The sequence below is a fragment of the Oncorhynchus mykiss genome, chromosome 1 (genome assembly GCF_057628025.1).
Source record: "Oncorhynchus mykiss isolate SJ-2025 chromosome 1, ASM5762802v1, whole genome shotgun sequence".
Classification (NCBI taxonomy): domain Eukaryota; kingdom Metazoa; phylum Chordata; class Actinopteri; order Salmoniformes; family Salmonidae; genus Oncorhynchus; species Oncorhynchus mykiss.
In genome coordinates, this window is record NC_143022.1 from 85087082 (window position 1) to 85112820 (window position 25739).

The 25739-nt window shown below is 46.0% G+C and overlaps 2 protein-coding genes across 2 annotated transcripts in view; one reads left to right on the plus strand and one right to left on the minus strand.

Moving 5' to 3' along the window:
* The window catches only part of LOC110530522 (1-phosphatidylinositol 4,5-bisphosphate phosphodiesterase epsilon-1), a 41862-nt gene extending 20206 nt beyond the window's left edge, over window positions 1-21656 (minus strand). The window contains 12 exon segments of the mRNA XM_090242349.1: window positions 37-176; window positions 1816-1855; window positions 2104-2416; window positions 2545-2724; window positions 2937-3621; window positions 4389-4609; window positions 6118-6373; window positions 6594-6739; window positions 6963-7282; window positions 7675-7951; window positions 19505-20931; window positions 21371-21656. Coding sequence (XP_090098475.1) covers window positions 37-176; window positions 1816-1855; window positions 2104-2416; window positions 2545-2724; window positions 2937-3621; window positions 4389-4609; window positions 6118-6373; window positions 6594-6739; window positions 6963-7282; window positions 7675-7951; window positions 19505-20698 — 3772 coding nt within the window. The 5' untranslated portion in view covers window positions 20699-20931; window positions 21371-21656.
* A 432-nt stretch (window positions 21657-22088) lies between these two features.
* Window positions 22089-23374, plus strand: LOC110530526 (large ribosomal subunit protein mL63). The gene is made up of 2 exons (XM_021613691.2): window positions 22089-22220; window positions 22893-23374. Exon 2 carries the CDS (start codon window positions 22937-22939, stop codon window positions 23246-23248), a length of 312 nt encoding a protein of 103 aa, XP_021469366.1. The 5' UTR covers window positions 22089-22220; window positions 22893-22936; the 3' UTR covers window positions 23249-23374.
* Window positions 23375-25739: the final 2365 nt, after the last annotated feature.

Genomic DNA, 25739 nt, shown 5'->3' on the forward strand with positions numbered 1-25739 from the left:
GGAAACTCACCCAGGAAACTCACCCAGGAAACTCACCCAGATCTGGCTGTATTCCTGTGACTCTGTCGTCGATGCGGAGGTGAGTGTAGAGAGGAGCAGGTTCAGAGGCAGACTGACCACAGGACACAGCATGGGCATCAAACAAATTCTTCAGGTCCTTACGACTCCGGATACTACACACCAACATGGAAACAAAAAGTTGGAGGCCCCAATTCACCCAATTGTAGATAATGTCAACTTCCTAGGACAGCTGGTGCAAATCAAACACACTACTGAAAGCCCTATCTGGAAATCCACAATCTGCCATTGATTAAATAGTGGCAATTTTGTACAATGGGAAAACACTTAGAAAAACACTGGGAAAATAATAAGGAATCTCACTGCTGTAACAGCTAATAATGTATTACACAATAATACTATATACAGTGCATTCTGAAAATATTCAGACCCCTTCCCCTTTTCCACATTTTGTTACATTACAGCATTATTCTAAAATGGATTCAACACAAACAATTCCTCATCAATCTACACACAATACCCCGTAATAATAAAGCATAAACAGGTTCATAAACTTTGCAAATTAAAAAAATAAATAAGCATAAATACCTTATTTACATAAGTATTCGGACCCTTTGCTATGAGACTCGAAATTGAGCTCAGGTGCACCCTGTTTCCATTGATCATCCTTGAGATGTTTCTACAACTTGATTGTAGTCCACCTGTGGTAAATTCCATTGATTGGACATGATTTGGAAAGGCACACACCTGTCTATGTAAGGTCCCACAGTTGACAGTGCATGTCAAAGAAGAAAACAAGCCATGAAGTCTGCAGTATTGAAGGTCCCCAAGAACACAGTGGTCTCCATGATTCTTAAATGCAAGAAGTTTGGACACACTAAGACTCCTCCTAGAGCTGGCCACCCGGCCAAACTGAGCAATCAGGGGAAAAGGGCCTTGGTCAGGGAGGTGACCAAGAACCGGATGGTCACTCTGACAGAGCTCCATAGTTCCTCTGTGGAGATGGGAGAACCTTCCAGAAGAACAACCATCTCTGCAGCACACTACCAATCAGGCCTTTATGGTAGAGTGGCCAGACGGAAGCTACTCCTCAGTAAAAGGACATGACAGTCCGCTTGGAGTTCGCCAAAAGACACCTAAAGGACTCTCATACCATAAGAAACAAGATTCTCTGGTCTGATGAAACCAAGATTGAACTCTTTGGTCTGGAGGAAACCTGGCACCATCCCTACGGTGAAGCATGGTGGTGTCAGCATCATGCTGTGGGGATATTTTTCAGCTGCAGTACTTCAGACTTGGGTGAAGGTTCACCTTCTAACAGCACAACAACTCTAAGCACACAGCCAAGACAATGCAGGAGTTGCTTCGGGACAAGTCTCTGAATGTCCTTGAGTGGCTCAGCCAAAGCCCGGACTTGAACCCAATCGAACATCTCTGGAGAAACCTGAAAATAGCTGTGCAGTGACACTCCCCATCCAACCTGACAGAGTTTGAGAGGATCTGCAGAGAAGAATGGGAGAAACTCCCCAATACAGGTGTGCCAAGCTTGTAGCATCATAACCAAGAAGACTTGAGGTTGTAATCACTGCCAAAGGTACTTCAACCAAGTACTGTATAAAGGGTCTGAATACTTAAGGAAATGTGATATCATAATAATTTTTTCCTCTGCCTTATCTCAGCTCACTGTTCACCATAGCAACACCCACCTGTAGCACGCGCTCCAGCAGGTACATTTCACTGGTCATCCCCAAAGCCAACACCTCCTGTGGCCGCCTTTCCTTCCAGTTCTCTGTTGCCAATGACTGGAACGAATTGCAAAAATCACTGAAGTTGGAGACTTATTTCTCTCCCTCACTAACTTTAAGCGTCAGCTGTCAGATCAGCCTACCGATCGCTGCAGCTGTACACAGCCCATCTGTAAATAGCCCATCCAACCAACTACCTACCTCATCCCCATATGTTTTTTTTCTCTGCTCTTTTGCCCACCAGTATTTCTACCTGCACATCCTCATCTGTACATATCACTCCAGTGTAAATTGCTAAATTGTAATTACTTCACCACTATTGGCCTATTTATTGCCTTACCTCCATACTTCATTTGCACACACTGTATACAGATTTTTCTATTGTGTTATTGACTGTACGATTGTTTATCCCATGTGTAACTCTGTGTGGTTTTTGCCAGACTGCTTTGCTTTATCTTGGAGATGGAGGAGGAAGAGGTGCTAATGGCCATGGAAGAGGAGGAGAGAGGCTCAGGGAAACCATAGGAGCTGCTGTCTTCCTGGTCTTGGTCCATGTTGTCTGTCAGGTCCGGTGCATTCCGCCCTAGGATATCCCAACCACTCGTCACCTTCTGTGACACCATCTCATCGTCTGTGGCATCCCCACTGTCCCCCTGTCACCACACACACACACACCAAATGTAGCTATTTTATTGAAACTGACTCAACATGTTCCTCCAACCCAGCTCAAGGTATTTGTGCAGGAGTTGAATCAATCGCTACTGCAAATATGGCTCCTTACCCTGGTCCCAACCTTCTTTTTAATTTTATTGGAGTTAACCGTCTTCTGATTGGTCACAGTGAGATGGTTGTTCTTCAGAGCTCCAGACTTCTCCATGCTACCAGCACCCACACTCCATCTCCTGCCCCCAAACAGCTCGATGGCCTGGGCTAGAGTTGGACCCTCGTACCTGCCATCCTCCTGGAAGAGAGATGAACATTTTCTTGGTACAAAATGGTAAATTACTCTCATCTCCTCCCTCAGAGTTGTGGTGCTCGTGTCCAGAGCTCAGACTCGAGTCACAATTTTCATGACTGGTGACACCATTCACACTCTACCAGTAGGGACTGGAACACTTGACTCGGACCCGAGGTATAGTAACTTGACTCCATCATTGCATTGCAGTCCCTCACCTGATAGAGGTTGACGTACTTCCTCCGGAGCCACTGCAACCTTTGGTCAGGGAACCTCCTCATTCTCCTGTGAACAGCTAACAGGGACTCCAGCCCAGCGTACACCATCCTAGCTGTGTTTCTCGGGGCCACAAAGTGTAATAACCTGTTGTCTGTTGTATGGAGCCCATAGAGCAGAGTCACCCCACACTCCTCCAGGCTCAGTCCAAATGAGAGCTTGTTCTGCAGGCATACCGCCTGAATGTCAGCCCCAGGATGGCCCATGAAGACAGCTTTCGCCACGGAGAGATCCAGGAATCCATCCGCCAGGCTGTTCAGTATTAGCTTCCCACAGTACCCTGACCCAGTGGGGCTCCGGAGCATTGAGGAGTCAGGGCCGGGGCTAGAACCAGGGAGGCCCTCACTCTGGAGCTTGGCCCAGGTGAGGATACAATTGTCGGGTTGGAGTCGGAGCAGGCAGCGGGCGGTGAGGTGGGAGTCCTGGTCATAGTGGATCACAGTAGCGCCCTGCTGGAGGAAGTGGTGTACGTGGGGGTGGAGGGAGAGGACGTACCAGGGCATGAGCTCTGTACCGTGGGCAAAGGCCTTCTGAGTCCTCTCACCCATACCCTGGAAGTCTGGGTCTTTGCCCTGTGATAGGTCAGATAGGTCACCCGCAGACTCAGAGAGATCGCCCATGGTGAACCTGACCAGAGAAGAGTGTTTTCAGGAGAGGAAAATGACCAAAAGAAGCTTTAAAAGGATGCAGATATTTTTATCTATAATAAGACACCAACACAAATATTTCTAAAGAAGCAAAATAAATGATAATGCATTGACAATTATATTAAGAAAAATACGATGGCCTCCCGGGTGGCGCAGTGGTTAAGGGCGCTGTACTGCAGCACCAGCTGTGCCATCAGAGTCCCTGGGTTCGCGGGGCGACGCACAATTGGCCTAGCGTCGTCCGGGTTAGGGAGGGCTTGGTCGGTAGGGATGTCCTTGTCTCATCGTGCACCAGCGACTCCTGTGGCGGGCCGGGCGCAGTGCGCGCTAACCAAGGTTGCCAGGTGCACGGTGTTTCCTCCGACACATTGGTGCGGCTGGCTTCCGGGTTGGATGCGCGCTGTGTTAAGAAGCAGTGCGGCTGGTTGGGTTGTGCATCGGAGGACGCATGACATTCAACCTTCGTCTCTCCCGAGCCCCTACGGGAGTTGTAGCGATGAGACAAGATAGTAGCTACTACAACAATTGGATACCACGAAATTGGGCAGAAAAAGGGGTCAAAATTTAAAAAAAACAACAACAACAACAAAAAAAATACGATGTAATATTGAAACGGGGAGCCAACTAGCAGGTGTTGTGGTATCAGTGTTTTCAGATTTTATTGACACTTTCTAGCACATTCAGCAAATCCAGCACAAACCACTAAAAAGTAGCCGAAAGTTAGGTGGGCCTACTGTGGACACCTACTGGTTGTGGTTGCCATCCTTGAAGGAGTTTTTACGTGAGCCAGTGATGCTCCCGTCACCAGACCCTCCAGACTCCTCCCAATCCTCAGACTCCATACTGCGGTTGCAGCTACGGATGGTCTGGAGGATGTTGTTGATGGTTGCTTCCTTCTCTGCTTGGTTGAGCCCATCTGGCCCCGCCCGTTGCAGGAAGTTGTCCTGTCCGTTGTAGTCAGAGACAAACTATGCAGTAGCGGTGCGTTGGTAAAATCACCGGGGAAGCCAAGCCAGAAAAAAGAGCCATATTACAACCGATGAGTTAGTGATAATTGCGTTGTTTGCTCTATAACCTGTTAGTTCATATGTCTTGACACTGTGAAGAAGACACAGTGGCAGAATAAATCCAACCACACCAAAACCGGAGAGCAACATCTGCATCGGTGATCTGAGCAGATTATATATTAATCATAATCATTGGCCATTGCGAAGAATTAAGTAAAACCACAAGTCCAAATCCCTACCTCCATCCATGACTAATTTAGGAAATCGCTAGCTAGCCACCGGAGGACAACAACACAACAATTAAATTTTTTCCTGTCAATGACGTTTGGCTTTTGATGTGATGTGATTGGTGTGAAGCCAAATCCAAACTGTCTTCCCTTGACAATTTTTTTTGCGCCAGGACCATTCACAGTTGAGCTCACTCAGTTTAGCTCAATGCTGATTGGTTATTATTTATTTATTTTTAATTATGAAGGGAGGCCAAATGCTTGCTTCCCTTGCATTCAATGCTACGGGGGGCAACAATGTTATCGTCTTTTAGACCAGACAGCATCAGATAGATGGGCTACACATACAGAGACAGACGGGCTCTGTTTTGCTCGCTCGGATGCTTTCTCCAGTGAGATACATTCAGCCCCTTGCGAATTGAAGGAAATAAATGATTTTGTATGTTTTTTTCTTTGTACATTTTTTGGGAATGAATACACACCATTGAAACTATGGAAAGAAGGCATGGTGGTGTTTAAGATGGGTGTCACGCCCTGACCTTAGTTCCTTTTTTATGTCTCTATTTTAGTTTGGTCAGGGCGTGAGTTGGGGTGGGCATTCTATGTTTGTTCTGTGTGTTTGGCCTGGTATGGTTCCCAATCAGAGGCAGCTGTCATTCGTTGTCCCTGATTGAGAACCATACTTAGGCAGCCTGTTCCCACCTGGTGTTTGTGGGTAGTTGTTTTCTGTGTCTGTGTTTTCACCATACAGAACTGTTTACATTTTTATTTATTTCCTGCACTTTGTTATTTTGTATTTTCTCGTGTTCTGATTTAATAAAGTTAACATGGACACGTACCACGCTGCATTTTGGTCTGATCCTTCATACTCATCATCAGACGAAGAAGAAGTTTGTTACAATGGGAAAGGTTACTAAAGTATATTTATAATGAGTAGTGTTGTGTGGAGATTCACTTCTGGCCTGAATGGATGGTCTCAAAAAGGTCAAATGCACTTGATACTTGGATAGAACACATTTACATATTATGTAAATGAATATAAAAAAAGGAATAGGAAACAACTGTAGGAAACAGATTCAGTGATGTCAAAACTTAGTAAATGTGTCCCTAATTTCTAAGTATAATGCCAAGATTCCTCTAGCCTGATTCTAGATCTGTTTGTATGGTCTTGGCAACTCCTATGGTCATTGTCACTCCCCCCAAACAGATATGGGTTCAGACAAAAAATGCATAATTCCTCACCTCCACAGAGTCCTGTGAGCTGAGGCGTGGTCTGAGGTTGATCAGGCTAGCTGCTCCATCCAGGGCCTCCCCTAGCTCTCTCAGAAAGACCCCAGAGAAGGGCACCACCCTGCAGCCCGGGGTGTGGAGAGCACGCGAGACCACCTTCCTGTACTCTGCAGACGTCCCGTGGTGCGCCATGGCATCCTTCAGGGCACACATGGTCTCGATGTTCGACTGCTCCATGAACTGCCACATCTTTAGCACCTTGCGAGACCTGAAGGGTAGGATGGAGAGATGCTGCTGAGTGAGAATGGAAGGGCCAAAAGTGGACAGTTGAGGAGGCGAAGTTGGAGATGAAGACAGAATGAGGGTGAAAGAAAAATTGTGTGATGTTTATTTACTAAGCAGGAAATGATAGTGGAGCAGATGGATCCGAAACATATTTGCACAAATATAAAATCAAATAATCAAATGTTCCCTAGCCCTTCTTCTACCTGAGTCCAGCCAGGAACTCCATGACAGTGTTGTAGTTTCCCATGTTCCAACAGCACCTGGCCACGTGGACCAGACATGAGAACACCTCTCTCTTCTCCTCCATAGAACCTGCTGTCAGAATCATCCAGGTCACCCAGGAGCTCACCTGGAAACAGGAAAATACAGTAACTGTAAGTGTGACTAACTGGGTTTGAATCCAGAGTCACCTTTCTGCAACAGGGCTGTGTTAGCCCACTGAGCTCAAGCCAAGTTAATAGCTCTGGGAACCAACACTAGTCTTCAGGTCTCAGGCACAGTTACTCAACATATAGGTAGAAAATGTATTCCCCATGCTGAGACACATTGCAGGTTAGTTAGGTCTCTCTCACCTCATTGAACCTTGTGACCAGGTCCTTTACTGCGTTGTGGGGCCGACTGCAGCCAGCCATAAGATGGGGTTGTACAGGTTGGTGTGTCTGCCCCTGGGGCTGTGGCTGGCCAGGGCCCCCCAGGTCGAGGGTGAGGAAGCAGAGGTAGTCCTGGGGTAGGATCCGGCTGTAGAGCTGCAGCTCCTGATCCATGAGAATGTAGGCCATCTCCTCCGGGAAACTGACCAGGGGTTGGAGGTCAGACAGCTCCTTGTTGACCTCCGTCAGTGGAGCCGCCGGCACCACGCTGGATCCCACCATGGGGGAGTGCAGTTGACGCTCTGAGAGGGAGGGAGGAATAGGGAGAGGGAGGGTGAGGGGTGAAGGAGGAGGGAGGAAGGATGGGAGGGTGAGTCAAGAGGGAGTTAAGAAAGGAGTAAAATACTGTAGATTGTTTCTGGACTCTATATTGACTCTACTGGTAGACACTTCATGTAGAACTGAATCGATCAGATAACTGTAAGCAATATGGTTATAGCCATAGAATTAGGAAATAGAATACTAATAGTAATTTGATAGGATCTCTATAGTAACAGCTGTATCCTACTCTCTGATAAGACAGGTAGTATTTTAAATTGGATTAATATACATTTCATATGATTTATTATGTCAGTTTACTTCATTCAATACTTCATCAACTTGAATTTCATAAGATTCATATTGGTTATGGGACCTTTCAGGACAGCCCAGCCCAAGGGACTTGTGGTGATACAGGGAGGAGAGAAGTCATTGACGCCCGTGTTGCCGATGGACAGAACCACTTCCAGAAGGGTCCCTGAGATGTAGGCAGAAATGTCAGTCCTCTGTAGAGTTGCTCGGTAGCTACACGCCCCTCCTCCTTCCGGCCATGGCAATGTGGCCCTCTTCTCTGCAGACAGCAGCTTCCTGGAAGACAGGAGTAGAGCTCCTGAACTGGCCACCCTTACATCAGAACTCAGGGTATGGCATGCCTGGGAAGACATAGGAAGATACAGGGTCGCGTTCAGCAAGGCACACTGTAGCAAACCAAAACAATAATCTGTGTTCTCATTGGATAAGTTCAGGTGGAAGTCACGAAGTTATAAAACCTTTTCTCCCTACTGAATACGACCTAGGCATCTCATCACCAAATCACACCACAGGAGGCTGGTGAGGGGAGAACGGCTCATAATAATGTCTGAAATGGAGTGAATGCAGTGGTATCAAAGATGGAAACCATGTGTTTGATACCATTCCATCCATTCCGTTCCAATCATTACTATGAACCCGTCCTCCCCAATTAAGGTGCCACCAGCCTCCTTGAGAATTACAAACGTACAAGACACACAGTAGCCTTTCTCATAAAAGGTGCTATTATAACACGGTCTCTCACTATCTGAAGTGTCTGTGTGCCTCTGAGAGTCAACTTGGCAGTTATTCTGAGTCTAAAATCAATATATTGGAGTTTGCCTAATGAATTTGTTTGGGCATTAAATCAGTGCTGTGAACATGAGGGTTCTGATAAAACAAAGATCTACTTATCCCCCCCTCCCCCCTCCCCCCAACTGCTCGGGAGGCAGGACCAGCACATGCTGCCCAAAGGTAGATTAAAATATTACAATTGAGAGTGCGTTAATAAGTACAAATTCACAGCGCCGACTCGTCCAAGTAGGAGAGGAAAGGCTGCCAGATTTGATCAAATGTTGATAATTTATTCTTCAGAATATATCTAATTCTTTCTAAGTGTACAGTGTTTGCCAATTCGCTGAGCCATAATTTGGTAGAGGGCGCTTCCCTCCTTTTCCAAAACGGAAGATGGTATTTTTTTAATGATATTTCCTGTTTTATAAAGATCTGAACTTTGGGATCTTCTGTCTGTAAATCTCTTGCTTATAAGGATGTTCTCAGCTATCCAGGATTAAGGTTTGGAGCCCGTGAAAGGGCGCCTGTGGTGCAACACATTCCCCACCAACACCCCTCCCCAGGACATTCAGCCCCCACCCACCACCACCCCTCCCTAGGACCACCACACTACCCCAGGACATTCAGCCCCCACCCACCACCACCCCTCCCTAGGACCACCACACTACCCCAGGACATTCAACCCCCACCTACCACCACCCCTCCCTAGGACCACCACCCCTCCCTAGGACCACCACACTACCCCAGCACATTCAGCCCCCACCCACCACCACCCCTTCCTAGGACCACCCCCCTCCCTAAGACCACCACCCTACTCCAGGACATTCAGCCCCCACCCACCACCACCCCTTCCTAGGACCACCACACTACCCCAGGACATTCAGCCCCCACCCACCACCACCCCTCCCTAGGACCACCACCCTACCCCAGGACATTCAGCCCCCACCCACCACCACCCCTCCCTAGGACCACCACCCCTCCCTAGGACCACCACACTACCCCAGCACATTCAGCCCCCATCCACCACCACCCCTCCCTAGGACCACCACACTACCCCAGGACATTCAGCCCCCACCCACCACCACCCCTTCCTAGGACCACCACACTACCCCAGGACATTCAGCCCCCACCTACCACCACCCCTCCCTAGGACCACCACCCCTCCCTAGGACCACCACACTACCCCAGCACATTCAGCCCCCACCCACCACCACCCCTTCCTAGGACCACCACACTACCCCAGCACATTCAGCCCCCATCCACCACTACCCCTCCCTAGGACCACCACCCTACCCCAGGACATTCAGCCCCCACCCACCACCACCCCTCCCTAGGACCACCACACTACCCCAGCACATTCAGCCCCCATCCACCACCACCCCTCCCTAGGACCACCACACTACCCCAGGACATTCAGCCCCCACCCACCACCACCCCTCCCTAGGACCACCACACTACCCCAGGACATTCAGCCCCCATCCACCACCACCCCTCCCTAGGACCACCACACTACCCCAGCACATTCAGCCCCCACCCACCACCACCCCTCCCTAGGACCACCACCCCTCCCTAGGACCACCACACTACCCCAGCACATTCAGCCCCCATCCACCACCACCCCTCCCTAGGACCACCCCCCCCCCTCCCTAGGACCACCACACTACCCCAGGACATTCAGCCCCCACCCACCACCACCCCTCCCTAGGACCACCCCCCCCCCCCCTCCCTAGGACCACCACACTACCCCAGGACATTCAGCCCCCACCCACCACCACCCCTCCCTAGGACAACCACCCTACCCCAGGACATTCAGCCCCCACCCACCACCACCCCTCCCTAGGACCACCACCCTACCCCAGGACATTCAGCCCCCACCCACCACCACCCCTCCCTAGGACCACCACCCCTCCCTAGGACCACCACACTACCCCAGCACATTCAGCCCCCACCCACCACCACCCCTCCCTAGGACCACCACCCTACCCCAGGACATTCAGCCCCCACCCACCACCACCCCTCCCTAGGACCACCACACTACCCCAGGACATTCAACCCCCACCTACCACCACCCCTCCCTAGGACCACCACCCCTCCCTAGGACCACCACACTACCCCAGCACATTCAGCCCACACCCACCACCACCCCTCCCTAGGACCACCACCCTACCCCAGGACATTCAGCCCCCACCCACCACCACCCCTCCCTAGGACCACCACACTACCCCAGGAGAGAGAGAGGAGACAGGGAAGTGGATCCAGCTGGCAGAACCTAACAGACAATATGCTTTAGCTAAACCATATATTCCCTGGAGTCTAATATTCTGAAATTATATTCACATCATCACCGGACTTTAACCTCCTTTGGTTCCTTTAAAGGGTATGGAACTCATAGTCATGAATTCATTTATTCTCCCGAACACATAGATGAACGCACCAATGAACGGACGCACGCATGCACACCACAAACACACATGTATGTTCATTCTTTTAGAAAGTCTTCCATACATACTTCCATACGATATGTGCGGATAGGGTAGCCTAGTGGTTAGAGCATTTGGACTAGTAACCGGAAGGTTGCAAGTTCAAACCCCTGAGCTGACAAGGTACAAATCTGTCGTTCTGCCCCTGAACAGGCAGTTAACCCACTGTTCCTAGGCCGTCATTGTAAATAAGAATTTGTTCTTAACTGACTTGCCTAGTAAAATAAAGGTAAAAAAATAAATATCATAACCAGCATGGTGTCTTCTTTCTTACAGACATGACATTACATTCTGTCTGGTTGAGCTTGAGGTGGTGGGGAGACATTACATTCTGTCTGGTTGAGCTTGAGGTGGTGGGGAGACATCCAAGCTGAGATATCTGCCAGGCACGCAGAGATATTGAGAAAGTAGTTAAGTGTCCTCCAGCACTGATAGGAGACCATGTGAGGATGTGACTGAGCTGAGTGACGTGGTGTATAGAGAGGAGGGCCTCAAGTGTTTTGGAAAGAAACTAAGAAGGTATACTGGTATGTAGTTTTGGTTTTTTTTATATCAGAGGGGACGCAGCCAGTGGTCAGGGATGAGGTGATGAGAAAAGTAAGGAATGGGAGAAGGTCTCCAGAGATGGTTTGGAGAAGAGAGGAGGGGATGGAGTTGAGCAGGCAGGTTGATGGGCGAACGGACCTCACTAGTTGCAGGATTGCATCTGGAGAGAAAGGGGAGAAAGATGTCAAGACAGAGTAGTTCTGTGTGACTGGGACCAGTGGACCCAATAGGCCGAGTGAATGAGGAGCAGATGTCGTCAATCTTTTCAAAGTGCTTGACAAAGTCGTCCACAGAGGGAGGGGGGAGGGATTAAGGAGGGAGGAGCAAGTGGAAAAGCGTTTCCTAGGGTTAGAGACAGAAGCTTGACATTTAGAGTGATAGAAAGTGGCTTTAGCAGTGGATACAGAGGAATAGAAGGTAGAGAGGAGAGAGTGAAAGAAGTTTCGTTTTCCTCCATTTTCACTCAGCTGCCCGCATCCCTGTTCTGTAAGCTCGCAATGAGTCACTCAGCCACGGACCAGGAGGGGAGGGCCGAGCCGGCCGGGAGGAAAGGGGACAGTGCGTGTCATAGGATGAGACTAGGGTTGAAGAGGCAGAACCAGGAGACAGAAGGATTTAACAGAAGGGAGAGATTATAGGATAGAAGAGGAGTGAGTAGTGGGAGAGAGAGATTGCGACGGCACATGACCATCTGGGTAGGGGCTGAGTGGCTATGGTTGGAGGAGAGGGAGACAGAAAAGGAAACAAAGTAGTGATCAGAGACCTGGAGGGGGGTTGCAGTGAGATTAGTAGGCGTGCAGCCTCTAGTAAAGACAAGGTCAAGAGTGTTGCCTGTCTTGTGAGTTGGAGGGGATTGGGAAGGGTGAGGTCAAGAGTATTGCCTGTCTTGTGAGTTGGAGGGGACTGGGAAGGGTGAGGTCAAGAGTATAACACTGTATAACCTCATAACATGGTTAAAACAATCATTTTATATCATTTTTTAAAAAATTTTTATTTCACCTTTATTTAACCAGGTAGGCTAGTTGAGAACAAGTTCTCATTTGCAACTGCGACCTGGCCAAGATAAGGCATAGCAGTGTGAACAAAAAACACAGAGTTACACATGGAGTAAACAATTAACAAGTCAATAACACAGTAGAAAAAAGGGGAGTCTGTATACATTGTGTGCAAAAGGCATGAGAAGGTAGGCGAATAATTACAATTATGCAGATTAACACTGGAGTGATAAATGATCAGATGGTTGGTTATGTACAGGTAGAGATATTGGTGTGCAAAAGAGCAGAAAAATAAATAAATAAAAACAGTATGGGGATGAGGTAGGTGAAAAATGGGTGGGCTATTTACCAATAGACTATGTACAGCTGCAGCGATCGGTTAGCTGCTCAGATAGCAGATGTTTGAAGTTGGTGAGGGAGATAAAAGTCTCCAACTTCAGCGATTTTTGCAATTCGTTCCAGTCACAGGCAGCAGAGACCTGGAACGAAAGGCGGCCAAATGAGGTGTTGGCTTTAGGGATGATCAGTGAGATACACCTGCTGGAGCGCGTGCTACGGGTGGGTGTTGCCATCGTAACCAGTGAACTGAGATAAGGCGGAGCTTTACCTAGCATGGACTTGTAGATGAGCTGGAGCCAGTGGGTCTGGCGACGAATATGTAGCGAGGGCCAGCCGACTAGAGCATACAAGTCGCAGTGGTGGGTGGTATAAGGTGCTTTAGTGACAAAACGGATGGCACTGTGATAAACTGCATCCAGTTTGCTGAGTAGAGTGTTGGAAGCAATTTTGTAGATGACATCGCCGAAGTCGAGGATCGGTAGGATAGTCAGTTTTACTAGGGTAAGTTTGGCGGCGTGAGTGAAGGAGGCTTTGTTGCGGAATAGAAAGCCGACTCTTGATTTGATTTTCGATTGGAGATGTTTGATATGGGTCTGGAAGGAGAGTTTAGAGTCTAGCCAGACACCTAGGTACTTATAGATGTCCACATATTCAAGGTCGGAACCATCCAGGGTGGTGATGCTGGTCAGGCGTGCGGGTGCAGGCAGCGAACGGTTGAAAAGCATGCATTTGGTTTTACTAGCGTTTAAGAGCAGTTGGAGGCTCATGGATGGTCAGTCCTTGCTTCCATAGCTCTGTCTATTCATCTGAGAGTGGTTACATTTCTCCAGGCCCATCCCTCAACTTTTCACCAAAACAGAGGCTGGGCATCCATTTTGTTATTGTTTCATCTGTGGATTTGCACTTTAAACAGCTGCATATTATCAAGATAAAGTGTCATCAACAAAAAGGTAAACAATAGGCAAATGCAGCACATGGCATTTATTTCTCACATGTAAATAGCACTTTTCAGTAGTGCTCAAAGCATGCCCTTCCATGAGTGCAGCATTTATTTCTCACATGTAAATAGCACTTTTCAGTAGTGCTCAAAGCATGCCCTTCCATGAGTGCAGCATTTATTTCTCACATGTAAATAGCACTTTTCAGTAGTGCTCAAAGCATGCCCTTCCATGAGTGCAGCATTTATTTCTCAACTCAAATCAATGAGCCCAATCAGTCCTCCATGACAACAAAATCATAAACATCGAGGAGGGGTGGCTAATAATATAAGGGCACAAGGCGAGACCCAAATGCAGACACAGGAGTCAGATGGTAGTGCTCCGATATTTATTATAACAAAGGGAGTACGCAAAGGCAGGTTGGGGACAGACGAGAATTCATAAACCAGGTCCAAACAGTACCAGACGATAGGCAGTCTCGAGGTCAGGCCAGGCAGGGGTCAGAAACCAGATCGGAGTCCAAAAACAGTACAAGGGGATAGGTAGGCTGATAATCAGACCAGGCAGAGTGGTCAGGCAGGCGGGTTCGGAGTCAGGACAGGCAAGGGTCAAAACCAGGAGGACTAGAAATAAGCAGAGACTGGGAAAAATAGGAGCAAGGAAAAACGCTGGTTGACTTGGTAAGCAAGACAAACTGGCACAGAGAGACAGGAAACACAAGGATATATACACTGGGGATAAAACACAACACATGGAGGGGGTGGAGACAATTACAAGGACAGGCGAACCAGATCAGGGTGTGACAAACAAGTCCTTAGTTTTTGGGTTATACTCAGGTAAAACAATTTGGCTAATCTATATTTCCATAATTCCAAGTCCTATTCTTGAAGATCAAGGGGTTTAACATTTATTGGAATGAATGGAATTCTGATAGACTTGGTTTTTAATGTAAAGATATAATTTAATGGTATTATTATTATATGTAGTAGAAAGCGATGGGTTAGAAGAAGCCTACATAACCAACCCATAAAGTAAAATTTAACATCCATATACGGCCAGCTATGCAAACTTTAACATTGATTTATCCTGCAATAGATGTTGTTCAATTGGTAACCTACATTGTCTTCTTCTAATGCCTCTACAGGGGAAAGTAATCTAAAAGTAACAGAATGTAATCAGATAACGTTACTGAGTTTGGGTAATCCAGACGTTGTTAGTGATTACAATTTTGGACAGGTAACTAGTAACGGATTACATTTAGAAAGTAACCTACCCAACCCCGTGTACAATGATTTATAGGCCTAAACCAATAATGAAAGATTATATCTGTCAGATAGTAATAAATGTTTATTACCACCTGTAAACTAAACTGTCTATCAACAACTGATGAGCTCTTTACAACCCCTTTAGAAATGATACATTCAATGTTAAGTGTTACTCAAATACCTTTCATACTGTATATGGCTTAAAGCTCATGTCAGTTTATACATTTCTATCTGTTTAAATTAAATGAAATAGAACGACAAATTTAGTAAAGTAATACATTTTGATGTTCTGCTGCTGTTCGGGCAATTTAAAGGATTGATTGGGGACTTATTTGTGGAGGAATGTAACTTGTTTTTCTGGGTGATTTGTGATATTTTATTTGTGCTTCCCATGACTGTGTTTTTGTATTTTAATGTGTATATACAGTATATATAATATATATATATAGCGCTTGGGTATAACGTGTATATTATGTTGTACATACAGGGCACATTTGTAAAAGAGACCTTCAGTAGGTCTCAATGTCTTAAATAAAAAAATATGTTTTTGTCAAATTGTGGAAGGTTGCTACAGATGTTGGCCATGGACCTGTTGGCCATGGACCTGTTGGCCATGGACCTGTTGGCCATGGACAGTCTATACATTGGCTAGAAACTTTTCTGACATATTACACCAAACCAGGGATACACATCCCTCTGCAATAGAATCTCGTGAAGGTTTTTGGTATCACTTCAGCCATCCATACAGCCTTTCATAGACTATAATACTACAGCACTTGTCACAAGGATGCATGTAATATACTGTACTGCATGTTTGCAATGAAACCATCTGAAATGATAGTTGTGCCACAAGATCATGTACGGAACCCCTGTAACACTATAAGATATATTGCCATAAGCAACACTCTGCCTATCTTGTAGGGTTTTACCTAACAGTTGAACAGAGACAAATACGACCCGCATTTACCATCAGGAACACAATCACACTCTACCTTGAGCGATCACCACTGATACGAATAACTAAGATGATAGTATGCATCATTTGATAGAAAAGTCAGTTAAGTACTAGTGCTACTGCTTTCATTGAATAAACCATCTGAATGACAAAGAAAATATATTTTACTTACATTAGAAAATCATGCCTAATGCAATACAGCCTCCACAATTAGAGTATGTTTGAGACAGAGATTTCAGACAGAAGAGAAAGAGCATGTCTGAAACCTAAGAGGAGAGAGGGAGCAAAACTAGAGCGGGGGTGGGGCAGCTCCCCTTATATGGTTAGGGAGACTTGACATCAGTAAGAGGAGTTATTAGGAGAACATGACCATCCATTCTCTATAAAACACATCACGTTGCTCTTCTACACAAACCACTGCAGTTTGGGCGATTCGTGAAAATCTCTATATTGTGGAAACAAAGTCTTATGCTATCACGTTAGGTCGGCAGTGACTGCACTCAAGAAAAGACTCACACAGGACACACACACGCACATGAAAATCACTCCTTAGCCTGAAGTGGCCCGCAAAAGCCAGCTTTTCCGTGGTGCGAATGGGAAGACGCATCAGGAGGGTGATCACATGTGTTAGCAAGGCTGGGATAATGGGTTCAAGCCTTGGTATGAGCCGACTCAGGAGGAAACGGTACTCGCTAAGCAAGCAGCGTGAGGTCCTTTACACACACAGTTACCAATCACATTGTCTTCATCCCTGACCCACACTATTGAGTTCAATCAACCTTGAAATGACCTCTTTAAACCCTGATCACTGAAACAGACTCTGGTATTATTTTCTACAGAAATAACTTAACAAGGATATTAGAGTCTTATTTTCTGGTGAGTCCACGGTGGCTCAGTACAAATATATATTGTACAACAACAGTTGCAGTTAATTTCATGTATTCTGCTGTCAGTTGAATCGGCCATGCAATTTATTTTCAAAAGGAGAGCATTTAATTTACCCTAATTCCAAATAATAAAGTATTTATTACAGACTATATTTTATTGATCATTTGAATCAGGTGTGTCATTGCTTGGACTGGAGCAAACATCAGTTTTTCAGATTAGATTGGACACTTCTCTGTGCCAATGGTTTAAGTGAGAAGTAACAATATATATCATACCACTAGGTGGCAGTCTAATGTATTATTACCAGCAGCGTACAGTCTATTGCTGCTGCAGAATAAGTACTGAATGAGAAGGTCTGCAGTCCATTCTCTGAGGTTTACTGACTTCTAAAGGGGCAATCTGTGATTGGTAAATACTTTTCTAAAACGTTTGTCTCCAAAAGTGGCAGGGGGCCCACTTTGTTGTCATTTGAATCCCAGACTAGACTGCATCATAACCCCCTCTGAGCTCATAACCCCCTCTGAGCTCATGCCACTCCTCATTCCCCCTTTTAGGAATGTACTCATAACTCTTTATTGTGTTGGACCACTGTACACACTGTCATGTTTTAACAACTTTTCATAAAATAATTGAGGATAAAACATAATAAAGCCCAAAGGCATTTTTCCATTTGGGGTCCTGAGAAAATACATTTCTTAAAAGTCAAAACAGACATCGCCATCTTCTCATGATTCCTGGTGAATGTGTAAAGAGGACTGAAGACAGACCATCCCCCTCATCTCTCATGATTCCTGGTGAAGGTGTAAAGCAGACTGAAGACAGACCATCCCCTCATCTCTCATGATTCCTGGTGAAGGTGTAAAGCAGACTGAAGACAGACCATCCCCCTCATCTCTCATGATTCCTGGTGAAGGTGTAAAGCAGACTGAAGACAGACCACCCTCCTCATCTTTCATGATTCCTGGTGAAGGTGTAAAGCAGACTGAAGACAGACCATCCCCCTCATCTCTCATGATTCCTGGTGAATGTGTAAAGCAGACTGAAGACAGACCATCCCCCTCATCTCTCATGATTCCTGGTGAAGGTGTAAAGCAGACTGAAGACAGACCATCCCCTCATCTCTCATGATTCCTGGTGAATGTGTAAAGCAGACTGAAGACAGACCATCCCCCTCATCTCTCATGATTCCTGGTGAAGGTGTAAAGCAGACTGAAGACAGACCATCCCCCTCATCTCTCATGATTCCTGGTGAAGGTGTAAAGCGGACTGAAGACAGACCATCCCCTCATCTCTCATGATTCCTGGTGAAGGTGTAAAGCGGACTGAAGACAGACCATCCCCCTCATCTCTCATGATTCCTGGTGAAGGTGTAAAGTGGACTGAAGACAGACCATCCCCCTCATCTCTCATGATTCCTGGTGAAGGTGTAAAGCAGACTGAAGACAGACCATCCCCCTCATCTCTCATGATTCCTGGTGAAGGTGTAAAGCAGACTGAAGACAGACCATCCCCCTCATCTCTCATGATTCCTGGTGAAGGTGTAAAGCGGACTGAAGACAGACCATCCCCTCATCTCTCATGATTCCTGGTGAAGGTGTAAAGCGGACTGAAGACAGACCATCCCCCTCATCTCTCATGATTCCTGGTGAAGGTGTAAAGCGGACTGAAGACAGACCATCCCCTCATCTCTCAGTTCTCTCTAATCATCCTCATATGACAGGTTCTTCTTTCAATAGGCTGTGACTGTTTTCACCTACTCTGGGTCTACCTACCAAACAATTACCACAGGTTGAAGCTATAAGTAGGCCAAGTATGCAAGTTGTTCCTTTTATGTCTCCTGAAGCTTGATGTTTTTGACTCAGCAGCACCTTAAAACAAACTCTGGAGCGTGAGTGCTTTGTTTTCCACTGACTGTATTTGTTTTGCATGGTTGAGATTGTAACCATATGCCAAGTGATTGTGATGTAATGGTGTAGCCTAACTTTTCCATTGGGTGTGTGAGCACTAGTGCAGAGCAGCCCAGGCCCTGTAGCTGTGTCGCAAATGGCACCCTATTGCCTTTATAGTGCACTACTTTTGACTAGGGCCCATAAGGCTCTGGTCAAAAATAGTGCAGTGTATAAGGAATATGGTGACATTTGAGACGCACCTCTATAATACAGGCCTCTAGTGTTCTACTTAGTTAACCACCCCTCCCCTTTGCTCTCCTACCCGGCTGCCCCCAATTGCCACTGTAGCTCAGTGAGTTTTGGCTGCAGGTTGGCTTTTATTGGGGTGACTCATGTACTAGAGGCAGCTCTGCAGGGAAGTCACTACAAAGTCATACAATCAGATGTGAAACCTACACCTAACCTTAAGCAAACTGATAACCTTATGCCTAACCCTAACCTTAAAATAAGACCAAAAAAAGGAACAACAACAACAAATTCATACATTTTTTTACATTGCCACTGGCCCATCTAGTGGAAATCACTCAGCTAAGCCTCCAAGATAAGATTCATCCCAAAATACGTCAACCTGAGTTTTGGCTCACACTACATAGTGTAGCACTGTACCATTTTCTTTTTGACACACGTTTCCTTTCTGAAACACGCTGTGCATGTGTTTGTGTGGGTATGGTCTAGGTGTGTGTGTCCAGTGTAGTCTAGGGATTAAACTAAAAGTGACACAGTTTTGCTCAATTGAACCTTTAAAGCCAACTGCGTGTATGCTCTTACCTCAAAAAACAAGTCTCCTGTTTTTCCAAGGAGAAGTTTACACACTTGCAGATGTAGACTCTGAGAGGTTGAACTGTGTCCACTGTATCCCCCAGAAGTGTGGTGGTCATCCTCATCCCACACCTGGAGGGGCTCCCTTTTGCAGACAGTGTTCCACGCCTCCTCAGCGATCCTCCCTGTGGGTAACGTCCTGATGATAGCCCTGGTTCCTGTACACATCGACTTCTTCGCCCTCTGGTTTTCCCTCAAAAATCTACAGACCAGGACCGTCGAACACTCTTGCATATTATATGAAAAGTTATCCTCAGTCTCGCAGTCAGATCCTAACCCATTGTCTGAGGCCATCTTTAAAGCCGTGGGGCTTTTGGAAGGGCTGGTGGGAAGGAGTGCCAATGTAGAGCACATTTTAGTTTCGGCTTTGCCCCCTGGGCTGATGTGGACATCTCTGAGTCTATGGACAGAGCTGGTGTCGGTGACTGTTGATGATGTCACCTCCTCCACCAGACAGAAGGCAAAGCTGCCCGTAGTGACTCCTGTGGAAGATGGCACTGAGGACATTGAGGATTCTGAGCCTGACTCCTTGCCCCCTACAGCCTCCTTGCCTCTATCATAACCTAAGGAGGTACCAGGGTAGAGCAAGCCCTGAAACCAGTTCTTGTTACTGCCCCCACCTGATAGTGTCATTGCATTACACAGAGGAGACAACTCCTCTGACTCCAACTCCATGACACTCCTGCGTACATCTGTGTTGTGATGCACTACAGTACCTTCAATGCTCTGTGTAACATATCCTGTTTTATCAACTGTGTACGTCTGAGGTGAAATCCCTGCTCTCTGGACTGCAGTGTTACTGTCAGGGTCCTTGCAAACGTCTGTGATCTGACTGCAGCACAGTACACAAGGCCCAAGGCCCTTCCTGCAGCTTGCGTTACAGCAGCAACCCAAAGGTTTACTGGCAGGCACAGTCACACACTCTCTCTGCCTCGATCCAGCATCCAGAGACTCCATTGCACGGCAGCCATTGCTGGAGTGTTTATCCGGTGGTGGTGGCGGTGCATCTGTGTTATCAGACTGGAGTTGAACTTTAACTCTCTGCTGGTCCCCATGTGAGCCCCTGGGCCTCACAGTCCCATGATCTATCTCCTTGGCACATGTCTCTGTCCCGTCTGTGTTGCTGGTAGAGAATTCCTCCATCTTGCTGGCCGGCCGGCCTGCCTGTCTGTGTCTTCCTCCTGGTCAGTATTCAGAGATGTCAGAGCATCTAGAAACAGAGATGGGTGCAGGTGGAGTCCACAACAGCTGTGAAAGCCAGGAGAGTGAAAGTATTTTGTCAATGCTGCATGTTGTTAAGGAGACGTGTCCCTCTGTGCACACTTAGAGATTAACTTTGCTGCTGTGCCAGTCAGGCAGGCACACCCCTCATAAATCTGCAGGAGACAGCAGGAAAACCCATGTTAGATATAAAATGGCACTGGATACAATGCACCAAGGGAAGTGACTATAATTTGATGATTGAAGGCAGATATACCATACAATCAGGCTTTCCTTCCCTTCCCTGCCTATGGCCAAACAAAGCGAGACAACATTATTAAGACCATATTATGGGGTAACTGTAACAGAGCTCTGTGCAGTGACCTACTGTACGTGCATTAAAGCTCCTAAAGTGATGAATGAAAAATGGTTAATAGAATATTGTACCCCATTCTCTTCTGCTACAGTAGCCTATCAAAACCCCTGCATTATCAAAGGTTTGTTTGCATGGGATTATCACATGAAAACCCCATTAGAATAATCAAAAAGTCACAAGACTAAAACTTCCCAAACTTTTCAGCCTGTGATCTTGTTGAATGATTAGGTTTTCCTTACCTTAGTGTGGTTGACTTGTGTCTCTCCAGTTTCATTTCCAGCTGTCCAGATGCGTCCCAGTTCCTTCTCTATTCCTGGTATTATAGGGGGGCTGGGAGGAGAGGAAAAGAGAGGAATCAGGGGAGTGGGAAAAAGGGAGTCACAGAAACAGGGATCTCACCGGGCAGGGCTTTCGTTACAAAACTTGGCAGGAGCTTTTTTCCTTTTTTATTCTCACAGCTAACTGGGTTGTTTTGCAATCACACTGGACAGGACCTAATACTAATACCTTCACAGCATTTAAAGTGGCAGTCACTTAAATAGACTTGCTTTTATACTCCCATCTATTCAATATGAACTTTGTACCATCAGGTATATGGGTGTACAATCAATCATGAGTTGCTTGCTCATTCAGAAAGTAAACACACAAAATAGGGTAAGGTTAGGATTTGGTTAATGCAACACGTGCCTACTTTGCAATTACCATACTTTCCTATTTTAGCAGATTAGATTTGAGCAGCTTTCTAAAGGCATTAAATAGTGCCTCTTTGATTTTGAAGAACATGACATTTGATTGGTACAAATGTCTTAACTTATCATAACAAAAACATATGAAACCAGAGGTTTGAAAACATTCCGTCTCTGATGAAACAACTGGATGACTGTTTCTGTGGTCTTGTAACCAACTCGGTATAATAGCGCCTCCAGCTGGAATGGAATCGTCATTACATGTGAAATGGTTTGATTCCTCCTGCACACCGTAGAATTTGCGGAAGAAAGAAATGTCTTTCAAATCGACTGGGGTCACGTTTTGCACGAATTACATGAAGACAACATCAATATTGCTGGATTTGTATCGGATAACTGACAGGTAATCCAAAAGAAATGGAGCTAGGAATAATTTCCTAATAAATTCATTTTTTTTAACAAGTTTGTAGTAGCTAGCCAGGCTAATGCTACCAACTAGCTAGTAGCATTTACTTTGATAGTGAACACATATACTTATCGCGTCAATGATTTGATAAATTATTCGGGGTTTCACTCATAAAATGATATACTCTGATTACTTGGATTAGTCTGAAAATGGGACAGACCTGTCCATAATATTTTTTGTTCAACAAATGTAAATTAGCTGCAGATGCGTCGTTTTTGTCAAGGATAGAGGGACAGCTTCTGTGCATGCGCGGTTCTGTTTGACATTTTTATGGCATTTGTATACCCATATATCTCTAGTCATTTATAGTTTGCCAAATGTAATATGGTCCCGTGTGGCTATACGAAAATTACCATATTATACATCCATTAGAAAACTCACTACTGTAAGCCGGAACTTGCTAAATGACTCACGTTAAATTGTAAAATGTAACTTCTTAATTCAATTTTTTTTATTTTTTATGATAACATTTCAGGGGGAATTACATTTTATTCCAATGATGAAATTCCCTCCATTGTTTTGCCACTACCACCTAGCTAGTGATCAATGTTCCTCTCCTGTAAGATGGAGCCAATACCCACATTTTTCTCTGTTTCTATCATGTTGTAGCCTATAAATCCACGTCTTGCTGAGAAGAACCACCATCCTTCACAATGTTCCTCACCATGGCCCTGCTGAGGAAAGGCATCTCTGGGAAGCAGTGGATCGGGAAGTACCGCCGGCCACGTGCCATCACCTGGCAGATGAAACGCAACATGCTGGTGCACCTGGAACGCGAGGCAGAGAATGAGTATTGGATCTCCAGACCATACATGACCACAGAGCAGGAGCGAGGACACGCCGCTGAGCGCCGAGCACAGAACTGGCTCAAAATTAAAGAGACCAAGTTTCAAAAGTTTCCAGAACATAAATATGTTGCGGATCATCTAAGTCACCTCAACACAACCAAGACATGGTCCAGTTAATAACGAGGAAGTATTGACTTTTTGTGGGGGGATGGAGTGAGGGTTGACTCCGGTGTGAAATGTATGTAATGTATATGAACTATGGAGTGTTGGAAATTCTCTATAAAGCCAGCTCTGATTTAAAAACAACCTGTTCTTTGCTTCATAATACATTTCAAATGTTCTTGTGCATACATCAGTGGGTTTCAAACCTCTCCTTTGGTACCCCCAGATGTTTCATAATTATGTTGTAGGCCTGAACTAGTGTAAAGGATGCCATGCTGCTTGCTTAGCATGCTTCCTCTTAGCATGCTTCCACTTCCTCTTGATTCAGCTCAAACCCAACACCTCTGCCTCACAAACATGTGTCTGCCCTCCTGAAGCATCTTACCCATTCGTGCCACCGCAAAGCTAGCTTTGGGCAGCGCAAGTGGAGACACTTCAGGCTAAGGAGTGCGTTTCCAGCTCCCATCTGCTACACTAGCTCATATGATTCACCTATTAAAGGTCTTGATGATCAGTTGACAAGTTGAAACAGGTGTGCAAGCTCTGGAGTAGTTCAAGTAGCCTACATGGAACGGCTTTATGTCCCGATGAGAGGTTTGAGAACCACTGGCGTACTTGACGATGATCTTTCAGAATGTGTTTAAACAGTTTAGGATGCAAATAGACCCACAATTTCTACAAAAGAAGGCCCATTTCACTCTCAAAGGTGCAGGTTACCCACGGTGACTATTAAAACCTTCCCCAACCAGAAACCATGTATTGATGGCAGCCTTCGTGCAAAACTTAAAGCGCGAACCACTGCTTTTAATCATGGCAAGGTGACTGGAAACATGACCGAATATGAACAGTGTAGCTATTCCCTCCAAGGCAATCAAACAAGCTACGCGTCAGTATAGAGACAAAGTAGAGTCGCAATTCAACGGCTCAGACACAAGACATATGTGGCAGGATCTACAGTCAATCACGGATTACAAAAAGAAAACCAGCCCCGTTGTGGACGCCGATGTCTTGCTCCCAGAGAAAGTAAACAACTTCTTTGCTAGTTTTGAGGATAATACAGTGCCACTGACACGGCCCGCTACCAAAACCTGTGGGCTCTCCTTCACCGCAGCCTAAGTGAGTAAAACATTTAAACGTGTTAACCCTCACAAGGCTGCCGGCCCAGATGGCATCCCTAGCCGCATCCTCAGAGCATGCGCAGACCAACTGGCTGGTGTGTTTTGGACACATTCAATCAATCCCTATCCAAGTCTGCTGTTCCCACATGCTTCAAGAGGGCCACCATTGTTCCTGATCCCAAAAAAGCTAAGGTAACTATCAACTATTGCCCCGTAGCACTCACTTCTGTCATCATGAAGTTCTTTGAGAGACTAGTCAAGGATCATATCACCTCCACCCTACCTGACACCCTAGACCCACTCCAATTTGCTTACCGCCCCAATAGGTCCACAGACGACGTAATCACACTGCACACTGCCCTAACCCATTTTGACAAGAGGAATACCTATGTAAGAATGCTGTTCATCGATTACAGGTCAGCAATTTAACACCATAGTACCCTCCAAACCCATCATTAAGCTCGAGACCCTAGGTCTCAACCCCGACCTGTGCAACTGGGTCCTGGACTTTCTGATGGGCCGACCCCAGGTGGTGAGGGTAGGAAACAACAACAATCTCCACCCCGCTGATCCTCAACACTGGGGCCCCGCAAGGGTGCGTTCTCAGCCCTCTCCTGTACTCCCTGTTCACCCATGACTGCGTGGCCATGCACGCCTCCAACTCAATCATCAAGTTTGCAGACGACACTACAGTGGTAGGCTTGATTACCAACAACGACTAGACGCCTACAGGGAGGAGGTGAGGGCCCTCGGGAGTGTGGTGTCAGGAGAAGGTCAGTACAGGTGCATCAAAGCTGGGACCAAGAGACTGAAAAACAGCTTCTATCTCAAGGCCATCAGACTATTAACAAGCCACCACTAAGATTGAGTCGCTGCTGCCAACATACTAACTCAAATCTCTAGCCACTTTAATAATTAAAAATTGGATGTAATACATGTATCACTTTAAACAATGCCACTTTATATAATGTTTACATAACCTACACTACTCATCTCATATGTATTTACTGTACTCTATACCATCTACTGCATCTTGCCTATGCCATTCGGCCATCGCTCATCGATATATTTATATGTACATATTCTTATTCATTCCTTTACACTTGTGTGTATAAGGTAGTTGTTGTGAAATTGTGAGATTACTTGTTAGATATTACTGCACGGTCGGAACTAGAAGCACAAGCATTTTACTACACATCTGCTAACCATGTGTATGTGACCAATAAAATTAGATTTGTTTCCCAAACTCGGGTCCTGCGGCCCTGTTACACTTATTTTATTTTTGCTTGAGCAATACACAGCTAATTCAAATAACCAACATTAAGATTTGATTATTTGAATCATCTGTGTAGTGCTAGGTCATAAACCGAAATGTGTACCTGGGGGTC

Bases quoted from the DNA above. Each gene is read 5' to 3' on its own strand.
- LOC110530526 (XM_021613691.2), top strand. From the start codon at position 22,937: ATGTTCCTCACCATGGCCCTGCTGAGGAAAGGCATCTCTGGGAAGCAG.